We start from the raw sequence: 25,102 nt of genomic DNA on the forward strand, positions 1-25,102 counted from the left end.
AAATCCGGGAAAGTTGCTGGAAGAAGGGTGATCGAAGCTTTACAACGCTTGATGGCCCTTTGCCGGATGCAAATCGGGTACATTACGGCTACAAGCACCATTAAGGTACTAGCCCGATCATCTCGGGAACGATTTATTATGACCACATTAAACCTTATATGCCATCCCGCTCTCCCACCCTCTAGCTCCATGAGGAACTTGGTTTGCTGCTAAAGAAACATGATTCGCCACCGGTAGTTGAGATTGACAATTGGGTCTAGAAGCTAAATTGCCCTGGCAACCCCTTAAAAGTGTTACGCTACATAACCCTTGGATCAGTTTTGTATTTTAGTCGCCTCTTCCGACAGGCATACCTGCCGCGGGTACATATCGATAACTGGCTTGGTGAGGAAAACACTCAGGATCTAAAGCCCAACATGTGTATGCGCTGTTGTTGTAGTTGTTGTATTAACGATGTTGATGGTCCTTTGCCGGATAAAGATCCGCTACGTTCCGCTAACAACGCACTATTAATGTACAAGCCCGACCATCTCGGGAACGATTTATATGACCACATTAAACGTTGTAGGCCATCCCGCCCCCCACCCCCTAGTTCCATGAAGAACTTGGGGTCGCCAGACCCTCGCCTGCTAAATATGTGTATGATACATTCATATTTGTAACAGGATTCCCCTCACGTAGGTGAGGTTGGCAATTGGGTTGCGGAAGCTTTGAAGCTATAAAGCTTTCTATTACGTCATGTGGTGATGCGCACCTCCACTATTTATATTTATTGAACAGACGACCGAAATAATCCTGATTACAACCGTAAAGTACGGTATTTTCAAAGACTGACATCGCGTTTCCGAAATGTAGAGAAGATCCCCGGCAAAACATTACTTTGAAAAGATATTTAAAGTAGAACTTGAAGACAAACACCTTGCGTGGCCTCAAAAGCTCGAGATTTTCTCATGCACTTACGTGGTATACGGACGTTCCAAAGACTCCAGATGGGACTAGAGACGGAGAATTTTGCGTTTCCGATCATTTTTTAGAAGGAGGTAGCCGTTAAGACGATGGGAACATCACTATACTAAATGATAGTCAAGCCGTTCGCAAAGCCATTTGCTCATGTGAGATAAAGTCCTCAGAAGTCCTAACAATTGAACATCACCAGTTTTACTTTGACAAGCAGTTGGATATAACTGATAGAGTGCTATATGTTCAAGAATATATCCATTAGAGTGGTTTTATCTCATAAAAAAAATGTCAGAATTTTGTTGGGGGCACCCCCCTAAAATGTTAAATTTTGTTAGAGTTCAAGATTGCCAAAGTTTAAGCACAATTGGAAGATGTTAACCCATGTCACTGGGGCCTCAAAGTTTTGAAAATCTCGATTTTTTGGCAGTTTGGTGACTTCGGCGATACATGTCTCTGGAACGGCTAAAGCTATGTGCCCATGTCATACGTCAAATTAAAGGCGACACCATTAATAATATTTTAAATCCAATAAAAAATACGTAAGTTGTACAGAATTCGAGATAATGAAGCCACTATCCCTAAAAACGTGACCGGTACCTGGTACCCCTTAGAGCGAAGATGCGTGATTTGTATTATAATGCTTATTATGGACAAATACTTGTACTTTGGAGTCCCATTTCATTTAAATATGTTTGCTATGTTATACCGTTAATTTTAGACCCACAACAATGTTTTTTTTTTATTTCAGGTATGTATCTATTTTTTCCTCATACTGCTTTCCCCCCAAGCTTTGAGGCCCCAGTGGCACGAGTTAACATCTTCTAACTGTGCTCAAACTTTGGCAATCTTAAAATCAAACAAACTTAAATATTTTAGGGGGGTGCCCGCAAAAAAAATCCGACATCGATTTTATAATACCACCCTAGTATCCATATTTTATATTAGTTTTTAGGGACACCAGCAACCCTAAGGGGACGCCTCTGATGTATGCAAATGTGTTTTTTATGCATTGTGTTGTGTACGAAAAACTCGCGACGCCCATAACTTTTTGTCCACTTCCATTTCAGTATTCAACAGTCTCTCAAACGGAATTAACTAACATTTGCTTTACAAAGGATTAAGACAGAGTAAACTAGCTTAATGAAAATGAAGTTTTTTTCAGTACTAGCGGGTAGGTGCTAAAGAAAAAGTTCTGCCATGTGTGAAAACTGTTATTATTACTATACCTTCAGATCACTTAAAGGTTTGACTTACAAAGCTCCTGAAAGTTATTCTAAATCCGATGAAATACTTTGATGTAGTCGAAGGAGTAGTCTTCAAAAGAAGTTATTTATATGACACTACCCTCAAACCGCAAAATTCTCAGGTTGTAATGGCTTTCCTAAGCCCTTTGAAAATAGAGCCGGTGGAACTCTATATGACAATGATATGTCAGGAGCGTGCTCAGTTTAGTTCGAAAATATATATATACTTAGATGTGCGTCCTTCGGCAATAAGTCGTCTGCAAATATTGTAGTTTTGGTTCTCTTTCTGACAGTTTTAGAGGCTACATAGAGGATTCAGCCGCTAGAGAAACAGTGCCTCATCACAAAATAATTTGGTCTTTCAACTGGAAGTTTACTTGACTTAATTTTAAGGATTTGACAAGCCCAAGTTATCACACATTCGAGGGAAACATTTTTCGGAAGATCTTTGGGCATTCGTCCTTAGGTTTAGTGGAGTTAATACTGCCGTAGTTCTTTGTTGCATATGAAGGCAGTACTCTCCGTATCAGCACCTTATGGTACTAGCTGGGAAATGATTTTTTTACGCTTAAGGTCTGTGGATTTTAGGTACCAGTTTCGACAGCCTTTTAGCTCGACGTCCCGTAAATAAATAAATAAATGTAAGGCGCGATAACCTCCGAAGAGATCTAAGGCCGAGCTTCTCTTCCAATTTGCGTCGTGCTCCTCTTTATTTTCCCTACAAATTGGCCGGACGGGACCTACATGTTTTATGCCGACTCCGAACGGCATCTGCAAGGCAGATGAGTTTTCACTGAGAGCTTTTCATGGCAGAAATACACCCGGAGCGCTTGCCAAACACTGCCGAGGGGCGACCCCGCTTAGAAAAATTTTCTTCTAATTTAAAAACCTTATTTCTAAAATTTTGATGTTGCTTTGCTCGGGGTGCGAACCCAGGGCATACGGTGTGGTAGGCGGAGCACGCTACCATCACACCACGGTGGCCGCCAACGGCCTCGACGTCCCGTATTAGTCACAATTTCAATGTGGTAACTGGCGCTAACTGGAAATATCAAGGGAAATACAGTAGAGCACTCAACTTTTCTTTACCGACAAACTTGCATATCATCCAAACCTAATGATTTAAAAAACTACCTTAGTAGATCTATATAAAAAGTGATTTTAAAAGGTTTTTGTTTCAATCAAGTCGCATGACTTACAAATGTCTACCGAGGTCGTCAAAATATGTTTTCTGTGCTAGATCTACCAGAATTGTCGTAGGAACAAATAACCGTACCCAACCAGCGAAGTTGTTGCACTTATTTCGTGCACTCTATTTATACTTGTGCGTAAAACTCGATATTCCACGTTGGTAGTACATGAAAACTCATAACCCCTTCAGAAGACATTGCTCTCAAAAACTTCAAGAATCATCTCTTCCTTTTTTGATAATTTCCATGACGCAAGAGAGCTTAGCTCCGATTTTGTAAAGCCCGGCGGATAACCATAATACGTCATAATACGGCGGGTAGTTATTTTTTAACCAAGATAGCCATTCTCACTTCATTATAGGTGTCGGAACGTATATTATCTTGCCAGAGATTGGGGTTTCGCGTTCGTCAATTTCCTCGCTAACTAGCAGGGAGTTGGTCAATTCATTCCACATTATATTCCAACTTTCCATTGTCATTCCTGCAATAGCTTACCCTTCTCGTGAAACTTTTCGTCATCCGCCAGAAGTTGTTAGGATTTTCGAGGAGTCTTTCCATCAGGCAGCATCCAAAGTTTCCCACACTAATGCCGTTCTACCCTATGTATTTTTATTCAAACTAGACAACTTGTTGTTGTTTTAACGTTGAAGTCACTCCCCGCAGCTTTTGGTTGTTTTATTGGTGTTGAGGGTCCTTTCCTAGTACCAATGAGGTATTAGCCCGATCATCTCGGGACCGATTTGATAGGACTCGGTTGAACCTTTTAGGTAATTCCACCCCCTAGTTCCATTAGGAACTTTGGGTCGCCATTTTTTCCCAGAATTCACGTAGGTGAGGTCGAAAATTGGATTGGAGAAGATGTGAAGCTTTAAATCTTTGTATTGCGCTCAAGAACCCTTTCATTCCTACGTCTCTCTACCCTCTTCGAGCCACGGCAACGGGCGTTTATGCTCCCGTACACATGGTAAATTATTTATATCAGCAATCAGTTCAAGCTTCTCCTTAGTGTAAATGTTTGTTTGACGATGAATAACACCTTTCTCCACTTTTATTTAGTTGTACTGTGGACATGTCTGGAATATTTTGCAAATGGTATGCCCCAAGGTGGTTGGCAAAATTGGACGCGAAGTGATCTCAACAAAAATAACTTGCAAAATAATATAAGTTTTCAGTCTAGAGATGATGGATGGAAAAATTGGCGTAACTTGGGCTCAACTGGCAACCCAAACAATACAAACTCAAACTTTGCGCGATTGAATAATGGTCTATCACATCCTTATTTTCAAGTACCAGAGGGGCAAAGAAACAGTGGTAGTAACGTAAGCAATTTCACAAACGGTGGACAAAAACAAACAAATTTGTATCCAGCATCTAACGGTATTGGCGGTAGATCATCTCCAAACAATTACAGCAATAACAACCCACAAAACCAATGGAGTCACAGTGGCGGCAATTCATATCCCAACTGGAATGCAAATCCTCAAAATACAGCTGTTGGCAATAGTGGAGCTCCTACAGCACATTATCCCACTAATAATAGACGTGATAGCATAGGTAGTAACGTAAACAATTTCACAAATGGTGGACAAAAACAAACAAATTTGTATCCAGCATCTAACGGTATTGGTGGTAGATCATCTCCAAACAATTACAGCAATAACAACCCACAAAACCAATGGAGTCACAGTGGCGGCAATTCATATCCCAACTGGAATGCAAATCCTCAAAATACAGCTGTTGGCAATAGGGGAGCTCCTACAGCACATTATCCCACTAATAATATACGTGATAGCATAGGTAGTAACGTAAACAATTTCACAAATGGTGGACAAAAACAAACAAATTTGTATCCAGCATCTAACGGTATTGGTGGTAGATCATCTCCAAACAATTACAGCAATAACAACCCACAAAACCAATGGAGTCACAGTGGCGGCAATTCATATCACAACTGGAATGCAAATCCTCAAAATACAGCTGTGGGCAATGGTGGAACTCCTGCAGCACATTCTCCCATTAATAATGGACGTGATAGCATAGGTAGTAACGTAAACAATTTCACAAATGGTGGACAAAAACAAACAAATTTGGGTTGGCTTAACCCATTGTATCCAGCATCTAACAAATGGAGTCACAGTGGCGGCAATTCATATCCGAACTGGAATTCAAATCCTCAAAATACAGCTGTTGGCAATGGTGGAGCTCCTGCAGCACATTCTCCCATTAATAATAGGCGTGATAGCAATGTGGTACCAAATTGGAATCCCGGTAGTACAGTATTTGGTTTTCCCGGTGCGGCACCATTAGAACCCATTAGTGGTGTGCCCCAAAGTGTAGGTGTCGGTTCTAATTCGGGGAACACCCCATTGGCACCATTAGCTGGAAGCGGATCGTGGAATCCAAATGGATATGCACGTGCTCAACGTCAAGCACCGGCTCATTATGCTGGCTACTCAAATCCGTATGCCAATCTCTTCATTGTTTAATACTTTAAAAGAGACTTATTTCTTCTTTAGAAACGTCATCATTAAAGTATGTACTACTTAGGATAGATTTTCAGTGCGAGTTTAAGGTACATATATTTAGAGTTGAACTCTGATTTCGATTAGTGTCACTGTTTAACTTTGATCGTAGTGTATAGGCGTTCTGAAAAACTGAGTTTGTATCTAAAAATTGTAAATAAAGAAAATTTTAAGCAACTGCGGTATTTTGAATTTAATTTCTTATTAGAGCGTAGCTAATGTATTGTAACGAATTCTGGGGAAATCCTGGTTATTATTGCACCTTCTGCTAACGTTCGAATCGCGAAACTGTTGAATAAATCACTCCAATATTCTGTATTGCAAAACGGTCTTTATTAGACAACTTTGGGAGTAGTACAATTATATTTCAAAATTATACTTCACTTCGCAACTGATAGCGCGTTTAACTCAAACTGATTAGTCATTCCTCAGCTTGCGCTGCTTTTATACTCTCTGTTGCCTCGTCAGCATATTTCTCCAAAGGTCTAGACGTTTCACCTTCTAGAATCTCCTGCTTGGTACATGTATATTTATGGTTTATGCCTTTCTCATAGTCATACGCGGGTGTATGTGTGAGCAACTTCTTCGGCTGATGACCACATGTGTGTGTGTGAGAGATCTCTTCGTTGCCTTGTACATAAGTGTTGCTAGCTTTAATGTGTACATGTATATACGAGTGGCTGCTTCACATTTTTATTTTTGCGTGATTATTTACTAGCAGCCTAATGATGTCAACATTCGCCACAGTATTAAACTCCTCTCGAGGTTAAAGCTTTGGAAACAGCGTTTCAAGCGAGAATCGGGGGCTGATTGAGGACATGTAAGAGTTTACCCTGTTACAGTATCCAGAACCAAGTAGGGCCAGGGTGACTCCTGTCTCCCTTGGTAGTGTGTTTTCTTCTTCTGCAAGGGTAGGATATTGCATATTAATAACAGGGTAACAGGGTTTACTGGGCGCGTCCTGGCAAAAGTGTTTACTGATCCTGTGTGGATTTGGCTTAGGGTCTGCTTATGCTTGTCTGGATCAAACGGCTGTGTTGGCAGGTGCCAGATCTCGTCATAGTGGTTATGGAGAAGTTCCCTGTTTGCTAATATGTCCTGGTTTGTGACAATTTAGCAAAAACTGTCTGTTCAGCATTTCGTTTTGCTATTTAATGTTGATCTCCGTGGCCTAACTATGTAGGTGCTGTTCGTGGGTCATAAAGAGACTCCGGTTGCAGTTCTGATAGCAGCATTTTGACAGACCTACAGCCTTTTCCGGTATGTGTTTTTAAGACCAGGCGACCAAACTGGTGACGCGTAGCTCATGAGCGCCCTGCCAATTGCTTTGTACGTGGTAAGCAACGTTTCATCTTTTCCCCAGGTCCTGCCGCCAAGCGACTTAAGGATTTTGTTGCGGCTTTTAACCTTAGATACAATTTCGGTGGCATGCGAGATCTTTGGGTGACTAACAGTCGGTAGTGTTACACCATCGACGTGAACGTCCAATATTTCCGACAGCTGTTCCTTCCACGTCGCAAGCAGAGTGTCCATTAATTTTGTTGGTGATAATGCCAGGTTAAGCGAGGTGAAGAAACTAGAAAGATCGAGGAAATAGCTGTTTATTTTATAAACTAATTCATCAATTTAGGGGCCAAGTCCTATTACCACAACTGTGCTGTCGTCGGCATAGGAAATGATCCTTCTGGTGTGGGAGGGAGTGTTGATATGTATAAATTACACAGCATCGGGGATAGGACACCACCCTGCGTTACCCCCTGTTTAATTTTCCTAGTTTTGAGATTTCGTTCCAAAATTGAACCGACGCTTGCCGACCATTCAGATAATTTGCGGTCCATCTCTTTAGATAAGGGAGAAGCCTTCTAAGTCTTGGAATAGCGTGCCGTGGTTGACTGTATCAAAAGCCACGAGCGCCGTCTTGATGGGGTTTTCCTGATTTAGTCCGTAATTAATCTGGGTGTTTATGGCATTTAGCGCCGTGGTGGTGCTGTGCCTTTTGCGGAAGCCATGTCGGTGCGTCTCTAAACGAAAATATGCCGTGAAATGAGGGAGCAAAACGGTTTCCAATGTCTTCGGTACTGGCGAAATGAGTGATTTCTCTCGATATGGTCGCCTTCGTTTGCTAGTTTGCCAGGCTTTAGTAGTGGAATTACCCTAACCATTTTCCATTGTTCAGGAATGACAAAGTACTTTAGCGACAGGTTGGAAACGTACGTTATATAGTTTATTCCCGAAACGCCGTGTTTTAGCAATGGCATGGCTATTTCGTTTGAGTCTATTGATTTGGAGGGCTTGGCCTTCTGAATGGCTGCTTCAACCTGTGGGGGTGATGGTAATGGATGGCACGTCGTGTTTGTGTTTATATGCCCGTCTATTTGCACGACGTCTGGCTTTGTCCACAGAAGAATGCTTTATAAATTATCGGCAAAAGGCGCTCGCCCATTTCTTCTATGGATACTTCATCGTTGTTTAGTTGGATTAGACAAGGATTTGATGGTTGACCACAATTTACCAACACCCGCAGAGAGGTTTCAGTTCTTTAGATGCTCCTCGCATTTGGTACGTTTATGTTCATTTACCAGCCCCATAATATCCAAGTTGAGATTCCTAATATTTATCCTAGTATTTAGGGTGGAGATGTCTCGCCAGGTCACGTTCTCTTGCTAAGTTTGCGCCTTCAGCCTAAAGCGTGCAGATGCTGAAGCGATGACCTTGCAGAACGCACGCTCGCTTTGTCGGACATCAGTCGGGATGGGGAGATCAGCGGAAGATTGATTTGTGAAGGTTGTGTAGCCTTCCCGACTTGGTCGACTGATACGTTGTGAAAAAATAGAATTTACATACTTAGCAAACAGGAATTTCACTTTTTTCCACTCCGCTTCCGATTGTACATTATTTATTGATTTATTTCTAATAATAGAAGTACATATAATTATAAGAGTATCAAATTTCAAAACAAAAAATTAATTACATTTTGTTTTCCTCTCGTTCGCCTGTAAAATATAAGTGAACAAATTTTGGTTTCCCCGCTGTTCATTTCGCCCGAGCAAAGAGTTGCCGATAGGGTGAAATCTTTTTCGAACATGAAAAATTGTTTCGCAACCCTCTGCGATAGGGTGAACAAAAACTGAATATTTTCGGGTGAAAATAAAACTCGAGATAAGGGTGATTATATTTATCCTCTTTGGTTTGAGGTTTGATCGTCCAACAAATGCCCCAGCAGGTCGTGATACGACTAAAATACCAAATTGATTCAAGGGGTTGTGTAGCGCAGCCCTTTCAAGATGTTGCCAGCGCCAAATATATAGCTTCTCCCAATTGTCAACCTCACCTAGCTGTGGCGAATCCTGTTACTTCAACAACAGAGGTTTTGGCGACCTCAAGTTCCTAATGGACTTAGGGGGTGGGTGGCCTTGAAGGTTTCATGTGGTCATACTAAATCGTCCCCGAGATGATCGAGCTGGAGCCTTAATGGTGCCTGTTACCGGAACGTACGGGGTCTACATCCGGCAGAGGACTATCAACATCGATAGCACAAGGCCTTGAGATAGCGTCCTTATCGCTAGATCAACAACACGCGCACTCAGTTTTCGTACTTTTCCTAATTTTTCTTTAAATTAAATTTATTCCCATTTCCCTCTTTTTCTTACATATTTGTTTTCAATTTTCTTCTACCTTTTTTTCACATTTTTAATTCATTATATTCATTTTTTTCTTCTTTTTTCCATTTTTTTCTTTTTCTTTTTCTAATCCTTTAAAAATTTTTTTGTTTCTAATTTTTTTTTTTTTTTTTTTTTTTTGTTTTATTAATTTTTTAGTTTTTTTTTAATTTTTTTTGTTTCTTTCAATTTTTTTGTTTTTTAATTTTTTTTTGTTTTTTTTTTTTTGGTTTTTTATTTTTTTGTTTTTTTGTTTTTTTTTTTTGCTTTTTTGCTATTTTTTTTTTTGTTTTTTTTTTATTTTTTTTTTATTTTTTTTTTTTTATTTTTCTTTTTTATTTTTTTTTTTTTATTTTTCGTTTTTTTTAATTTTGCATTTTATTTTTAAATTTTTCAAGCCACGTTTGAAATGTTTCCTGAAAAATGTTTACTCGGCCACTAACAATAAATAGCCAGCAAAATCCATTTTTTTTTTTTTTTTTTTGTAAAAAACAAAGTTTCGAGTTTATTACAGTTGTAACAAAAAATCGCATTTCAGAACAAGTGAATTCCTCTAATTCGACGCCATTAGCATTTAATAAAAATATGTAATTTTTTTTTAAACAAGTTAATGTTTCTAATTTATTCCATGATTGATTAAAAACATTCGTAAATTTTTTTTTTTTCAATATAAAATTTACATTTATTTATATATAAAGATGTTTAACCCTGCCTACAAAAAATTCTACACAATTTGTATTGCTGGTTGGGATTGGTTCCCTTTTCTTATAACCCAAAAAGTTTTCTTTGTTCAGTGTGCTCATTGTTATCGATTTGTTTCCCTTTTTGAATAGCCTAACATTTTTGGATACAAAGATTTTAAGGTATTGATAAGATTTTACAAAATATTCATAGTTCGAACATTAAATTCAAATTCGTTAGGATTACATATCTATATTTGAACAATTTGCGAAACCGTTCCGTATTTGTATAACAATTTCGTGTCGCAAGTCTATGATATGAAGGTAGGGTTATGCACGATTAGAATTGGAAATAGTAGGCAGGTATCAAGTCAGTCGCTGATGATAATTCGCCGATGTAGTTCCCGCGCCGCCGTCACAACTTTGTATCCCACGCCGCAGTCACAACTTTGTATCCCACGCCGCAGTCACAACTTTGTATCCCACGCCGCAGTCACAACTTGTATCCCACGCCGCAGTCTCAACTTGGTATCCCACGCCGCAGTCTCAACTTGGTATCCCACGCCGCAGTCACAACTTGGTATCCCACGCCGCAGTCACAACTTGGTATCCCACGCCGCAGTCACAACTTGGTATCCCACGCCGCTGTCACAACTTGGTATCCCACGCCGCTGTCACAACTTGGTATCCCACGCCGCTGTCACAACTGTATCCCACGCCGCAGTCACGATGAAATAAAAATAGCAACCCCTAGATGTGCTGATACTTGTAGATTTTGGTTCAAGTTTAATAATGGAAAATGTCGTGCCATCCCAAGTAGGCATTGATGCTTTCGAAGAAAAAAATTATGACCCAGTAAATACTACTCTGAAGTTTGATAACATAGCAAAGATTGCCCTCTTTCTCGCTGATTTCAAGTAATGGTGCAAGGAATGATGAAGATGAATATACCAAACGAAAATACAAAAGAACCACGCTCTCACGCCTCGTGTACTGATACAATTTTACAAAACCAGAGAAGTTTAAAAACATCGTAGTCGACTTTATCTCTACCATATATCAGAAGATCAGATGCTTGAATGTGATTTTTGTCCTTCTACTTTCTGCAAAGCAAAACATGGCGCCGTCAATGCCGCCGTATAGCCTCTGCTAGAGCCGTAAGGAATTTACTTAGCTTTTTGCAACAGAACACACAGCTAAGCACACATTTCGCAGCATACACATACCAGAGCACAACACATCATCGTAGCCAGCCAGTATTTATCTCGAAGATTTGAACGTTTCTTTTCGGGGTAATATATCACCAGTCTCTGGAAAATGTCTATATCTAGCAGGAAATAAGATAATACAATTACGTAGGTTACTTAATGGAGCTCCTGTGTCGTCGCCGTGATGAAAATAATTATACCCAAACAGATGTTTAAAAAAGGAGCTGGGTAAATTTGAAGGTTTCAAGTCTCGGGTTTCTAGCATAGAACTCTTTCAACAGTGGACAATTTTTAACAGATTCAAAATTACGCCGTCCCTGTCGATGATTGAAGGTACACTCAAAAAGTTGCTTTGATTTGAAAGAAGGCAGAATATGATATCTTGTTGACTGGTTACTGATACTGGCTATTATTTGCTGATGTTATATATTATTGCCAGATGTAATAAGAATTCATGTGCGTGCCTGCAAGTGTGTGCGTAAATGAGTAACGTTTGCGCCCATGCTTGCAATGGAGTACAGAAAGAACGACGCTCTTCAGAATATTGTATTGACAGATCAAATGGATTTATAGAACGTATATTGATGTAGTCATGTGAAGCACCTGACGATTGTTGTCGTGATGTACTCGGTAAGATAACTTTTGCTTGACTCTCTAGCTGAATATGAATGGATATGCCACCAACTTGCACAAAAGATGTTTGCGTTTTTATTGCAGTAGTATCAAATATTGCCGAGCTTGAAGCGTAATTAAGGCCACAGCTACAGCATATAACGCTTTAAGATGCATGCGCATGCGCATGCGCGTCGTTGATTTATATGAAACAGCCAAATGAATTGCCAAATAAACGATTCAAATAGCATTAATCTTTGACGCACGCTGCTGAACATTTCGAGTTCGATTGCCCATTCTCGAATCGAATGATGATTAATGTTGGTTTTTGCCCCTATGTGAACTTTGTTTCGTTATTTCGACTGTGACTCATCTCTCCCTTTTGCCTGCCTTTTAATAGTCTTGTGTGTGTTGTGTTAAATATCGATTTGTTAACCCAATGAAAGATTTTAATAGCATTAGCCTTCGGGGCTCACAAAAATTTTGCTGTGCTTTCCACATGCATTGCTTGACTCTAAAGGATAATGCTCTCTCTCTCCTGATCTCTATGTGTTTTCCCCCTCTCTTTTGTTCTATATGAATTCCTCTCCCTTGCTCTTGATTTATACATGACATGTTCGCTCTCCCGCTCACGCATTGAATGTTCGGTTAACAAAGGTATCTCTTTGAACGCATGCTCAGTCACCAAGGATCTCTCTTGTTATGGAATGCTCAGTCACCAAGGATCTCTCTTGTTATGGAATGCCCAATCACCAAGGAATACTCGTTATGGGTATAAGATTAAAGTTGCCACTTGTTTGTACCACCGCCTTGCCATGTGAGTTAATATATCAACAAAATAAGTTTCTGGAGAATTTTACATTTCAAATTACAGGAAAGCTTTTGAAACAAGTAATAATTACATGAAGTTTAAAGTTACAGAATTATATACAAAATGTTGGAAAATTTACATTAAAATAAATTTGCAATATTAAAAATAACAAGAAAACCGAGATGACAATATTGAAACTCAATTGTTTTTGGAACAGTTAAAGTAAAAATTAAAACGAATGCAAATATGCTTCTTTTTACAAGCATTTAGTTTGAAAAGTACAGTTATTTCAGTTATTAAAGTTAACATCATTGGACTTTATGCAACATGTATACAAAGTAATGATATTGCATAATAAACTACTACACATAGTTGTTGAGTTGTTCTCTTAGAATTAGCAATTATTAAAATTTTAAACAATTTTTAGGTATTTTTAAAATATTGAATATCAATTACAAAAATGCTTGAATGAAAGCAATTTGAAATACAAAAAATTTCTGCTATTTATGTGTACAAGAGTGGTATAACAACATATGAGTATTCATAATTTGCATATACTACAAGAAATTTGCATATACCAAAATTAAATTAAAAAAATGGATTGAGATCTTTGGTTACATACTTATGTAGTATTCGATATGTTAACTAAATGTACTAGCGGTTTGATTGTAGCTGCTTAACACCTGCGCACTCAATTTGTTCAACAATGAGGCATTTGAAATGAATCATCAGCAGATATGACCACACATTTGATAGTGGTTGTTGTTGATGAGTACGATACATGAGTCATATATGACTCAATCGTGTGTTAGTCACAAAATTGATCTGTAAATAGACAAGTTTATGCTAATTGAACAAACCGTAACAAGCCTTACGCGTGTTTCTTTGATTCCCTTCAGAAACAATTGATGTGTTCATTCTCAGCCAAACTAATGGGCCACCAGTTGATTGTGATATACCATAGATAGTGCAGTCACAAGCCAAGAGATTGGCTTTGCAGCGACTCGTACGGGTTTTAAGCATATACAAAATTTTGTATAACCGTTGAACAAGTTAATGTGAGTGAATAGCAGAGGAGTAACAAGTGAAAAACCAACGTTGCGTGCTGCTTGTAAGTGTGTGACTATCTCCAGTACGCATGCGTACTCACACAAGTAATTGGATAACATTTATGCAGCACAATATTATTTTTGAACAAAACTGATGCACAGGCAGTCGTCGTTACAGAGATTAGACAGCGCGGCCGTGGGGGGGGCCATATCGTTCGATTCCCTTAACGATATCTCAACAGTATGAGTGCAATGCCGTCTCTTACACGCAGGATTGTTTACATTCAACCACATTTAAGAAGTAATTTTAGGTATACTGCAAATAAATTGTTTAAACAGAAAAGGAAAATTTCATGTAAAGACCTGTATAGTTGGAGGAACATATTGCAGACTCGGTTTAACGGATAAACTGGCTCCTTATATGTGTTGTTAAAAACTTGGTAATTTGTAAGACTATGGCCACTAAATGTCGCATGTAGAGTACTTTTTTTCCTTGCAGATTTTTCTTTAAATTAGGCAAATCATTTAGGTGACAGCCAAACTGTAAATAGAATTTTAAAATTGAAGAATGCTTCATTTGCAAACCACCTTTGAAGATTTCCCCATCCCCTTTCAAATGTTGTTTTGTGTGTCGAACAATAAGAAAACCATCTCAAGTTAGCGTGAATTGCGACATCAACCTTCCGCTCATGTGTTGATGGATGATGGTACACCATGAATACCAAGAAGATTGTGTATTGACCGACTGAAAAACCTAAGATATGTACAGGCACAGTTCAACTGTAACATATCGCTGTAATAAATAAACTTTTCGTTGTTTTTTTGGGGGAAGATTTTTGTGTTTGTATGTTGCTTGGAGGATGTTAAATTTGCGATGTGTTAGAGGAAGAATGTTTCAAAATAGCTTTTACCGATTTCATTACTAACTCAGCGCTACTTCGATCTCGACTCGTTTCTGTTATTACCGTCGCCTGATTATCGTACTTTTTCGTTTCCGAGTTGAGTAGGAGCTACACATCGGTGTGCGAGACCGCGTTTCGGAGTACACGTTTTACCGATTGTCGTATGGCTTGATTCCCTATAGCCAGTATACAGATGAGATATACGCAGGCACAGTTCAACTGCGTGATATCGCTAAATATAAATTACATAATAGAGAACAAGAAAAAAGCAACGCGTTTTTGAAAAGCAAAAAACTGTAAATTTTTAAGTGGAAATTTTCAAAATAGCCAATTTGTAAAGTTTTGTTAAAATGAGCTCGAAAAAACAAAATTACGATACTCTTGGCTACTTATCTATCGCTGTTCAAGTGAAATATATCGATCAGAGGAACCTTCTCCAATATTATTGAACCCCGTTGTAGCTGCTGAGTCTTCGAGTTTGTTCGCTTATCTGAATAAGTGCGCATCGTGTGAGTGCTTACGTTGGCGTGATTCCCTTTGCCAAAATATTTAAGTTGAATACGAGTTTCGAGAGTTGCTCGCATGTTGCATCGTAAGTGCCCCTTGGCGTGATTCCCATTGCCAAAAAATATCGAAAATTGTTTGCGAGTTTAGAGGTTCTCGCACATTTGCATCGTGAGTGCCCCTTGGCGTGATTCCCTTGCCAAAAAATATTCAAAATTGTTTGCGAGTTTGGAGAGTTGCTCGCACATTTGCATCGTGAGTGCTTAAATTGGCGTGATTCCCATTGCCATAGATAATAAAAATTTCGTGTATTACTCTCGCACACTTCGTATAGTAAGTTTCGCGTTTGCCCGCCTTGTGAATGCGGATTTGGCGTGATTCCCTTATTGCCAAAAATATGAAAAAATTATTGCTAGTTTCGAGTTTTACTAGCATATTAATTTGCCTCGTGTGATTCTGGTGGTCTGGCATTAGATTCCCTTTAGCCAGAAAATACCATTGCGTTTTTTTTTTAAATAAAATAACACAAAAAACCAGAGTACAGGTGCTTGTGGAGTTGCTGTAAAAAGAATATTCAAAAATATAACTGTGTCTTTTGTATATATACAACAAATTTCACACAAGTTTTCTTATATTTTACGCTTCCCTTCGCATGTATCTTCTCTTCATTCGAGAAAAGGTTGGAAGATTACGTTTAGTCTGAGTACCACATCATGTTAGCAACAATAGTATAGAAGTCAAAGGACTCGCTCTGCACTCAATGCTTTACACCCACTTGCACGAACGGTGAAAAAATGTTTTCCATCTCTTAACGATATCTTTGGCATTGATTTACACAAAGGATTATCGTTGTAGTTTGCCCCGTTATCACACTACTGGCGCACATTACCAATATCTCCTCTTTGAACAAGTTTTAGTACCACCTAGACTCTTGTCCACCAGCGTACTACTAGTAGTATTTCATGTTCAATCCAAAAATAGGAGATACTTTCCACTCATTCATTGAATGCCGTTGTTTCATCATTATATTAAAGCTAAGTAGTATGGCATGATTCCCTTGTTGCCTAAGAACTTAAAATTTTGGTTGCAAATTTTCTGTAAAAGATTCAGAATATATAACTGTGTTTTTCGAAATTTAAATTTCAAAATTAGGACAATTTTTTCATCATTTTACTTTCTACTTCGGCTAATTGTATGTAATTTTTGCATATGTTGCTTGTTGTTTTTGAAATCTCCATTGTTTTTAAACGTAGGGTTCGTTGATTTTGTCGTGGCCAACAAAACCGTGCATAAGTATTTTTTGATTACGAAATTCTACAAGAAATTTATTAATTGAACATTAAAAACCAAATGCCTTACGCGCTTTTAGGCTTTATGATGCGCATGTGCGAATGCGTATTTTGTAGATCCTCGAAAGATAACTTATTGGAATTTTTTTTGGTTCATTGGTAACAAGAGGCAAACGCAGGCACCGTTCAACTGCGTCGTACCGCTGTAAAATATTTGAAAGTTGCTTTTTCGATTTTTCCGGTTAACAATTTATAGTTTTTAAAAAATTTAAGTTATATTAAATAAATGCCTTGCTGGATCTACAACCCCAATTTCCGTGTAAATTAATAAGAACCCTTCATATCAAGACGTTTAATATTGAGCTATGGCACACGCAGGCACTGTTCAACTGCGTCGTACCGCTGTAAAATATATGGAAAATTGCTTCTCTTTGTTTTTTATAGCATTAAGATTTTATAAACAGCTATAAAATTTTAATTAATGTATGTACTTATTTGCTTGTTTGGAAGTGGTCTTTCTTCTAGTAGTTACGCGTTCAAAAATTGCTTCAAGAAATCTCCTTTTAAATCAAACCGATTATCAATGGACATAAACGACCTTCAAAAAATGCAGCTATGTGAGCTATGTGTACGAATTGTAGAAAGTTGTGTGGGCACACGCAGGCACCGTTCAGCTGCGTCGTACCGCTGTAAAATATATGGAAAGTTGTTCCCCTTTTCGAATAGTTTTTGTTACGTAATTAAGATAGTTGCGTTTTATATAAACAACAGATGAAATGTTAAATTAATGTAGTACTTATTTGTTTTCTGCCTGTACAGCCCAACCAAAACAATTTTCCAATGTTCTGTTTGTTGTCAACATCAAGGGACCTTAACAAAACTTAGGTATGTCAATATGTTGAGGTACACGCAGGCACCGCTCAACTGCATCGTACCACTGCAAAATATATGGAAAATTGCTTCGCTTTCGTGTATGATACACGCGCAATTGTGCAAAATATACATATATAAAATTTCATAAAGTGAAATATACATATATATGTATGTAATTTACTTTTACATTTTTGAATTGCTTTCCTTTTAGTTTCAGAAACTGCATCTACTAAAATTTCCATATGGTCTAGTAGTAACTGCAATATAACAACAACAATCAAGAAAAAAGGTATAGAACAACACCTAACCTCCGTTGAAAGACAGCTTTGTTGATCGATTGTACAGCTATATCGGCACGATTCCCTTTTGCCATTTTTACATATTTTCTTTAGTTGCCCTGATGATATCTAAGTCTTGATTTTTTTTAGTTGAAGGAAGAAATCTGTTGCTAAGTAGAAAAATCAATAAACTACGCCACCTTGAAGTTGTCAATGCTGATTGAATACATTTTGTTTGTTGATTGCTTACGCACTGCTACCTATAAATGATGCATTAGTGTAAAGAAAAATTGCAATTTGCCTTACAATTGTTTGCAGAATGAAGTAGCACTCGTGTGTGTGCGGCTCTCTTGTACCCTTGTCGTTGATTTGTAGTTTAAGTTATTACTGTATGTAAGAGAAATTGTCTTGGTTGTTGTATAGTTGGTTGGTCTAAACTATGCGCACAGGAACGTTCAACTGTGGCACTTTGCTATAACAAAAAAACAAAAAAAAACACGTGCGAAAAACTAGAACTATTAAAGAGAAATGATTAGTCGCCTATGGTCGTCCACACTGTTGCCGTCGGTACTATCATGCGTGCTTTGTGAACTCATCTTGATCGTTTGCCTACATCTTATCTCAACTGATTTGTGCTATGTGTTTGGATTCCCTTTTTTGATGCTGTAATGCAGGCATGCTTAACGAACGAAACGATATCATTTCGTTACGATAATCAACGCTAATAAACGAAACGAAGTCACTTCGTTTCGTTTATTAACGTTAAGATCGTCAAATTAACGTTAATTTGTCGTTCTTAACGTTAATAAACGAAACGAAATGACTTCGTTTCGTTTATTAACGTTGATTATCGTAACGAAATGATATCGTTTCGTTCGTTAAGCATGCCTGCTGTAATGGTATAAATTAGTGGAGAAAAATGTAGCACCTAAGCTCACCACCCAAAAATTGTGTCGCTCGTAACGGTATATGCGCTTTTTGCTTTTTTTTACGCATTCTCGACTACCAAAACACCTTACGGCATCATATGTGCAATCTTAAACGTGCGAAGATACTCACAGGAACGCAAAGCAACTGTGTTGTATCGCTGTAAAAAGGGAAATGAAAAAAAAAAACATTTCTCTCATTTCCGTTGCCAAATGAGAACTAATTGCATGGTAGTTATTATTTTAGATACTCAGAAATCCATTAATGCGCTTGTAATTGTATGTAATAGGCTCTCGTAGAGTTTTAGGTATCTGCGTGACTAAACTAGGGTGAAGTACAAAGGACGCTCTCCATTATAAACATGTTTTTACGCATTCCAATTACGCCCCAGCTTCTATCTCCCTGACCATATTGTATTAGATCTTATGGTTGAGTAAAGGAAGGACGTTTAGTTGATATCATCGACTAATGGACCCATCGATAGGCACAGGCACCGTTCAACTGTCCTATCGCTGTAACAAAATCAATAGAAGAGAAAAACGAAAAAAGCAAAATAACGAAGGACGACAAAGGAAAAAACACGTAGATTTCGTAGTAAGGTATGGTATCAGCTTATGAACGTTTGCATTGGGCGTCTAATATCTATCTCCTCTGATTTCTGAAATGAACTATAAGTTTTGCAAGAGAAAATCCATTTTGCTTACTGCACACTTTCATGAACATTTTAGCGCTCAGACAGTTTCTTCAGACATATCAGGTTTACAAACACACCACCCCTCAGCCGCACAAGCCACATTGTATATATGTACGATTTCGACAGTAGTTTCAAGTGAATGCTCCTCCTATTTTGTGGATTTCGTTGATTTTCTTGATTGGTTCAAGTTGTATTTGTTGATTGTTGCCTTGCTGAATAATGCTGATTTAAACTCGCTTTTAGGTACGTACAGGCACATTCAACTGTTACGTATTGCTGAAAATTCAAAATTTGGTTGTTCTACGAAAAATTGCAAATTGTGAATACCATTGTGCAACACCCCATATGTCATTTTTTTCGTGTTCCTATCCTCATATGCCCCGCACACTTGGTTCATTTTAAACCCTAATATGTAATGTAATGCTGATGTTATTTGCTTTTTTTTTCTTTTTAGTTGGTTGTAGTGGTTGGTTGGAGACGAGGCGTAGATATGGCTTACTAATGTCACGCAGTTGCTATGTGTGCACTTTTGCTGCCCCCAATTTTGTTGTAATGATGTCATATTGATGGAGTTGTACGTTTGTGTGTATGTGTATATGCTTAATATGAAGTACAGTGAATAGCGCGCGCGTGCAATTGACCAATATAGCTCATACCGTCCGTCCTCGATTCCCTTCTGCCACTCATAATACATTCAGGAAGGTTCCAGATAATGTTAGGGCCAACCCCAGCAATTTGTGTAGAATTTCATACTTCCTTAGTTTTTTTTTTTTTTTTTTGCTCACTCACTCTGTTGTTTGCCTTCGTTTTATTTGAAATGCAGTGACTCACTTCATACGTCATCTCGCCAAAAAACGAACTGTAAAACAAAATTGCATTTTATGGGGTTTTCTGTCATACGTATGCTTGCAAATAAATTTAACTACAATTTTTTTTCTTTTAAAAATTCAAAATTTCTGCTTTTTTTATTGTATATACTTTTTTTAATAAATTTTTTATAATTTACGACAAATTTTTTATAAAAAAACCTTCAAACGCAAACACACTTTTTGTACATAATCATAAATATTACATATATTTGTATACTAACTAGGAACATTACAACCGATTCAATATGAATCATACCTATTTTCAGGTACTAATCATCTTCATGTATTTAAATATGTACTACTTTTGCACTCGATCTACATCAACGCAAAGCAAAATTAGTTCAAAGCTACAAACGCCATCCTTGTTTTATGCCCTCGAACAATGTCTTGGAAATTGTAAAAGTTTTTTTTTTTTATAACAGTTATATCTTTTGGCGTTTATACCAGTTTTACATTACTGCACCATTACCGATTAATTTCATGCAAAATAAGAGAAATTTGTTTAGAAAATTTTGTGGAAATTAGTGGACGGGTTTCTTATCACTGCTACAAAATTTTTAAATGTAGTACATGGTGAACTAATGGTAATAGTTCAAGATAACTCGCTAGGCATAGATAAGACAACACACAAAGAAAAATGTTGGCCTTGAGGTATGCAACTTGGTATGAATTGTTATTAATTAAACATTGTAGAGGGAAATGTGATGATTTGTAATATGTAGCATATTTTTAGGCGTAATTATTTTTTATTCCGCAATTGTTGCAAATATCGTCTATTTGTATTTAAATACAACGTACCACTCAGAAGACAACCTAACACGCCAACCTAAATAAAACCGCACTGCGTTTTTTTAGCGTACGCAAACCGGCGTTTTTTTTTTTTTTTTTTTTGCCCAAACCCAAATAAGCATGCGTTGCGACAATGTAAAGCCCCCATTACTGATACTTAGCATAGACTTGACTTGACTTGGCGTAAACTTAGCAACTTAACCACGATTATACTCCACTTGGCGCATAAAATCAGCGTTGAAATTTATTTTTAAATAAATGTCAATTTGTATAACAAAATGTCAAAATGAAATGGAATCAAACAAATGGCATCTCAAAATGTAAACGTCACTTAGAACTTACATAGAAAATCAAAATTCAAGACTTCTAAAAGCCTTCCGCGATTTACAACCAGATTGACTGAATTTTTGTATGTGTGCGTGTCGGGTATTTGACGCTTGCCCCGCGACTATCAAATAAAAAGCCCTCAATCAACATTCGCATTGAGAAACCGTAGCGTTCGGACGTGAATATGTCGTCATCGGATGAGGACTTTTTTTTACTTGCAACTACAGCAGTTTTATTAAATAATAAAAAAATTTTATTAAATAATAATAAAAGCTTTACATTCCATAAAGCTGCTAAACATTGATAATTTTCAATAAATTTTAATATGAATTGGTGTTCTTCCGCGCACTTGCGTCATTTTGAATGTCGACACAAACTAAATACAACACTGCGTTTCGTCAATCACACCCCGCGACTATCAAATAAGCTACCGTCAAATGACAAAGTCAAAAATTTTTTATTTTCATCAACGTGTAGCCGACAACAAATACGTGTGTCACGAAGCCACCCGACTGCATTAACACACACAAAATTCAATCTGGTTGTAAATCGCGGAAGGCTTTAAGTCAAGTTTTGAGTAATCAGTAACATGCAATGTTCATTTAACAGAACTGTAAGTGACAGTTCGCAAGCCAAGTCTATGCTAAGTATCAGTAATGCAGCCTTAAAACATGTCTGCAAAAGTCAAATCTAAATGTCACGCAGAACAAAAATTGGAAATCGAGTTAGGTTTTCACGCAGCAAATTCAATTTGGGTTGCTCTCATACAAGTTGTATGTGCATGAGACATTTTCGACAGAAAGACTTGCGTGCGTTTATATTAGGTTGGCATGTAATATAAACGCACGTAAGTCATTTTCTGTCATAAATGTCTCATGCACATACATCTTGTATAAGAGCAACCGAAATACAATTTGCTGCGTGAAAACCTAACTCGATTTCCGAAAAAAAAAAAGAAAAAAATATATATATTATTCCCCCTATTGCGAGCGTCGATCGCATTCGACAGTCTCATCGTTGAGCGCTAATCGATTATCTTTATAATGGATAAAAAGTATTTTATATGAATCGAACCTGTTTCGTACAAGATAACTGTTTTAATAGTTCAAAGATTTTGCGATTAACTTGCATAATAACAAAATTAAATGAAAAAGATGGAATCGAACAAATAGTCGATTCTACTCAAATCGACACTCGCAATAGTGGGGTATATTGAGTACGTATTGTCCCTATTTCACATATTTCATTCTACAGCTTTGGCGAGTGCCACACGATGATCAGTATTTCATGGGGATTGTGGTCCGAATCGCAAAAAAAAAAAAATATATATATCTTCAAATTTTGAAATTCATTATTGACAGCTATGTCGCGAACACTCGCCTTTCGGATTTCAACATGGCCGCCAATAATCGCGGTCGTGCAGCAATAGACGGTTACATAAAAAATGGCGTTTCGCTAGTTGACCTCAGTTTTGCTTTGCTGAAAAAACGATACATACAGGAACTGCAAAATCAAGAGTACATATACATAAGTATAAAAGTAACTGGATTTTTATGATATATGTATATCTATATATGTATGTATGTATAAATATTTACGAACCGATTGAGCAATATCTGAGCTGAACTTCCACATCAGTCGTGCTTTTCTGTTTGTGTGTGCGCACACCCATCACCTCACCAGGCTGACTGGGGTTTACATTTTGTCTATACCATTTCAGAGGAATTTGATCACCCTCTTTTCACTTCTCAGAATTCTCACATTGTGTGGAAGAATATGTACGTCGTTGCTTCATAGACTGCAAATGAAAAACTTGCATGATAAAACTATTCTTAAAAATTACAAAACTTTACACAACTGCAATTTATATGGGCTATACAAATAATACATTAGTATTTAACATTTTCAATTTAATAAACCTATCAGCTAACAACTGCAATGCTATGACGTGCATTGTAATTACTTATTTTCATATTACTGAAATGGTCATTTTGATATGCATTCGTTTCTGCATTTTGTCCATAGCAATTTCTACTAGTACTACTCAACGAACGCATAAACGTATCCAAATCACTAAGCTCGCTTTTCCACAAATCGTTTATTGTATCACGTTGCTCAGCATCCACCAACACCACATCCTCGTTTGATATTTTATCTTTTATACGATTGTTAATATCATAACTTTTGTCTAATTTCGCTTGGAATTCAGTCCAGCGACAAAAACGTTCTCTTTGCTTGCGACGCAATTCTGCTTCCGCATTTTCTAATGCTGTATTTAACATAGCATTTACACGCAAATTGCCACGTAATTTTCGTTTCATTTGTGACCGTTTAATACGAAAACTACGCACCCATTCGCATAACGTGGTCGGGTCATCATCGTTACCACCAAAATTCTCACGATTTCTATGTGCTCCCATTTTTCACAAACTTATAGGTGTATAGAACTTCGGCACGAAGCGCTTTGACAGAGTTGTAATAGTTTTTCTTCAACAGATTTATTTTTGTTCCACCTTTTTTTCTCACGTATACACAAAATGTTATGTATGTACAATATGCACACAAACACACCTTTTAAATTATGTTGGCCTTCTACTTAGTTGACTCAGATATTTGTGCTGCTGCTGCTTTCTTCTTCTCTGCTGGATATTTGCACATAACTACTGCGCACTAGAACTGCTGCTTACACTTTTTAATTTTTACTTTTTATTTTGATCCGTACTGCACGACTGTTCGCCAACAACTGTGAAATCTGTGTGCCGTTGCCTCTTATTTATACCCTGAGCGGCTATCCACTAGAATATTCCTCCGCTCAAGTGGCAAAAAGTAGTACCTCTTTTACGTCGATTTTTTAAAGATGCAGCTGCGTTTCTGTTCTTTTGTGTATGTACATGCCATGGGTAGTTTAAGGGTAAGAAGACGATGACAGCCTCTTGGTAGTAAATTTACGAATTGTTCCAAATTATAGTATTAAATATTGCACCTCAAAATGTTTTGTAAATGTTGATTAGTATGTATATTTTCTTCTTTCAATTTATTTCTTTCTGGTCGTTTCCTAAAATTCGGAATAGAAAGTGAACGAAAGAACGATTATTGCCAGACGCAAGTTCTGCAAGTTGTAAAGTTTATTAATAGTTAAAACTATTTTAATATAAAAACTAGACTTAAATGAATGAAATTTCGATATTTTGTGACTTAAGCCCGGTTTTTCAGTACAAATTCAACTCAATTTGTCAATTAAACTTCGCTTAACCTTATTGTGCAGTTTTTCAGTCTACTTTAACTGAAGTTTAAGCTAAGCTTAAGCGGCAGATCTGGCAGGGTTAAACCCTAGTTAAAGCATAATTGACACTACTTTATTTTTGCTTGGTTTCCAAGCTAAAAAATTGTCGAAACTTTATCGGAACTTCAAAACACAAAAACAATTTCTATCATGAAAAAGCGAGACCACTATTCCCCCAAAATTAGTGAGGTTGACATGTTTTTGTTTATGTTTTACAATTTATTTTTACATTAACACTTTTAAAAATAAAAAAAAAAAATGCAAATAACACGCGAAAATTGGTTCACTTTTTTCACAAGAAAGTTTATTTTAATTGTGTTTTTATGCACCAAATTTTCGAACTAAAAACAAAGCTTTCATGTGTCAGAAAAAAATAAAGAAAAAACGAATGTCAAAAAAACCTATCCAAATACAAACTGGCTCGTTTGTTTT

General features: G+C 37.4%; 3 protein-coding genes across 7 annotated transcripts in view; 1 reads left to right on the forward strand and 2 right to left on the reverse strand.

Annotated features, from left to right (window-relative positions):
- The first annotated feature begins 1,972 nt into the window (after positions 1 to 1,972).
- On the forward strand, positions 1,973 to 6,097 carry LOC137253213 (GATA zinc finger domain-containing protein 14-like). Its single transcript, XM_067789759.1, has 2 exons — positions 1,973 to 2,131; positions 4,451 to 6,097. The coding sequence occupies exons 1-2, from the start codon at positions 2,101 to 2,103 to the stop codon at positions 5,878 to 5,880; spliced, it is 1,461 nt and encodes a 486-aa protein (XP_067645860.1). The 5' UTR covers positions 1,973 to 2,100; the 3' UTR covers positions 5,881 to 6,097.
- Positions 6,098 to 10,166: 4,069 nt separating this feature from the next.
- Positions 10,167 to 25,102, reverse strand: part of LOC137253215 (uncharacterized) — a 91,248-nt gene continuing 76,312 nt past the window's right edge. For 3 of the 5 annotated variants that reach the window (XM_067789761.1, XM_067789765.1, XM_067789766.1), the window contains 3 exons: positions 23,959 to 24,442; positions 22,990 to 23,185; positions 19,590 to 20,261 (listed from right to left, as the gene is read on the reverse strand). Coding sequence is in view for 1 of the 5 variants with exons in the window: in XM_067789766.1 (XP_067645867.1) it covers positions 24,422 to 24,442 (21 nt within the window). In the remaining 4 variants the exon portion in view is untranslated. Of the gene's footprint in view, positions 16,834 to 19,589; positions 20,262 to 20,362; positions 22,891 to 22,989; positions 23,186 to 23,958; positions 24,443 to 25,102 lie in introns of those variants that run through there. The other 2 variants (XM_067789762.1, XM_067789763.1) reach the window with 2 other exon arrangements.
- Positions 23,192 to 23,952, reverse strand: LOC137253214 (uncharacterized). Its single transcript, XM_067789760.1, has one exon. It carries the CDS (start codon positions 23,805 to 23,807, stop codon positions 23,310 to 23,312), a length of 498 nt encoding a protein of 165 aa, XP_067645861.1. The 5' UTR covers positions 23,808 to 23,952; the 3' UTR covers positions 23,192 to 23,309.

Source organism: Eurosta solidaginis, chromosome 5 (assembly GCF_040869045.1).
Source record: "Eurosta solidaginis isolate ZX-2024a chromosome 5, ASM4086904v1, whole genome shotgun sequence".
In the NCBI taxonomy this organism is placed as follows: Eukaryota; Metazoa; Arthropoda; class Insecta; order Diptera; family Tephritidae; genus Eurosta; species Eurosta solidaginis.

Excerpts from the sequence above, each read along its gene's own strand:
- LOC137253213 (XM_067789759.1), top strand. The coding sequence starts at position 2,101 with ATGAAAATGAAGTTTTTTTCAGTACTAGCGG. Across the intron at positions 2,132-4,450 it reads GTTTTTTTCAGTACTAGCGG|TTGTACTGTGGACATGTCTG; the intron begins GTAGGTGCTAAA and ends ACTTTTATTTAG.
- LOC137253214 (XM_067789760.1), bottom strand. The coding sequence starts at position 23,807 with ATGGGAGCACATAGAAATCGTGAGAATTTTGGTGGTAACGATGATGAC.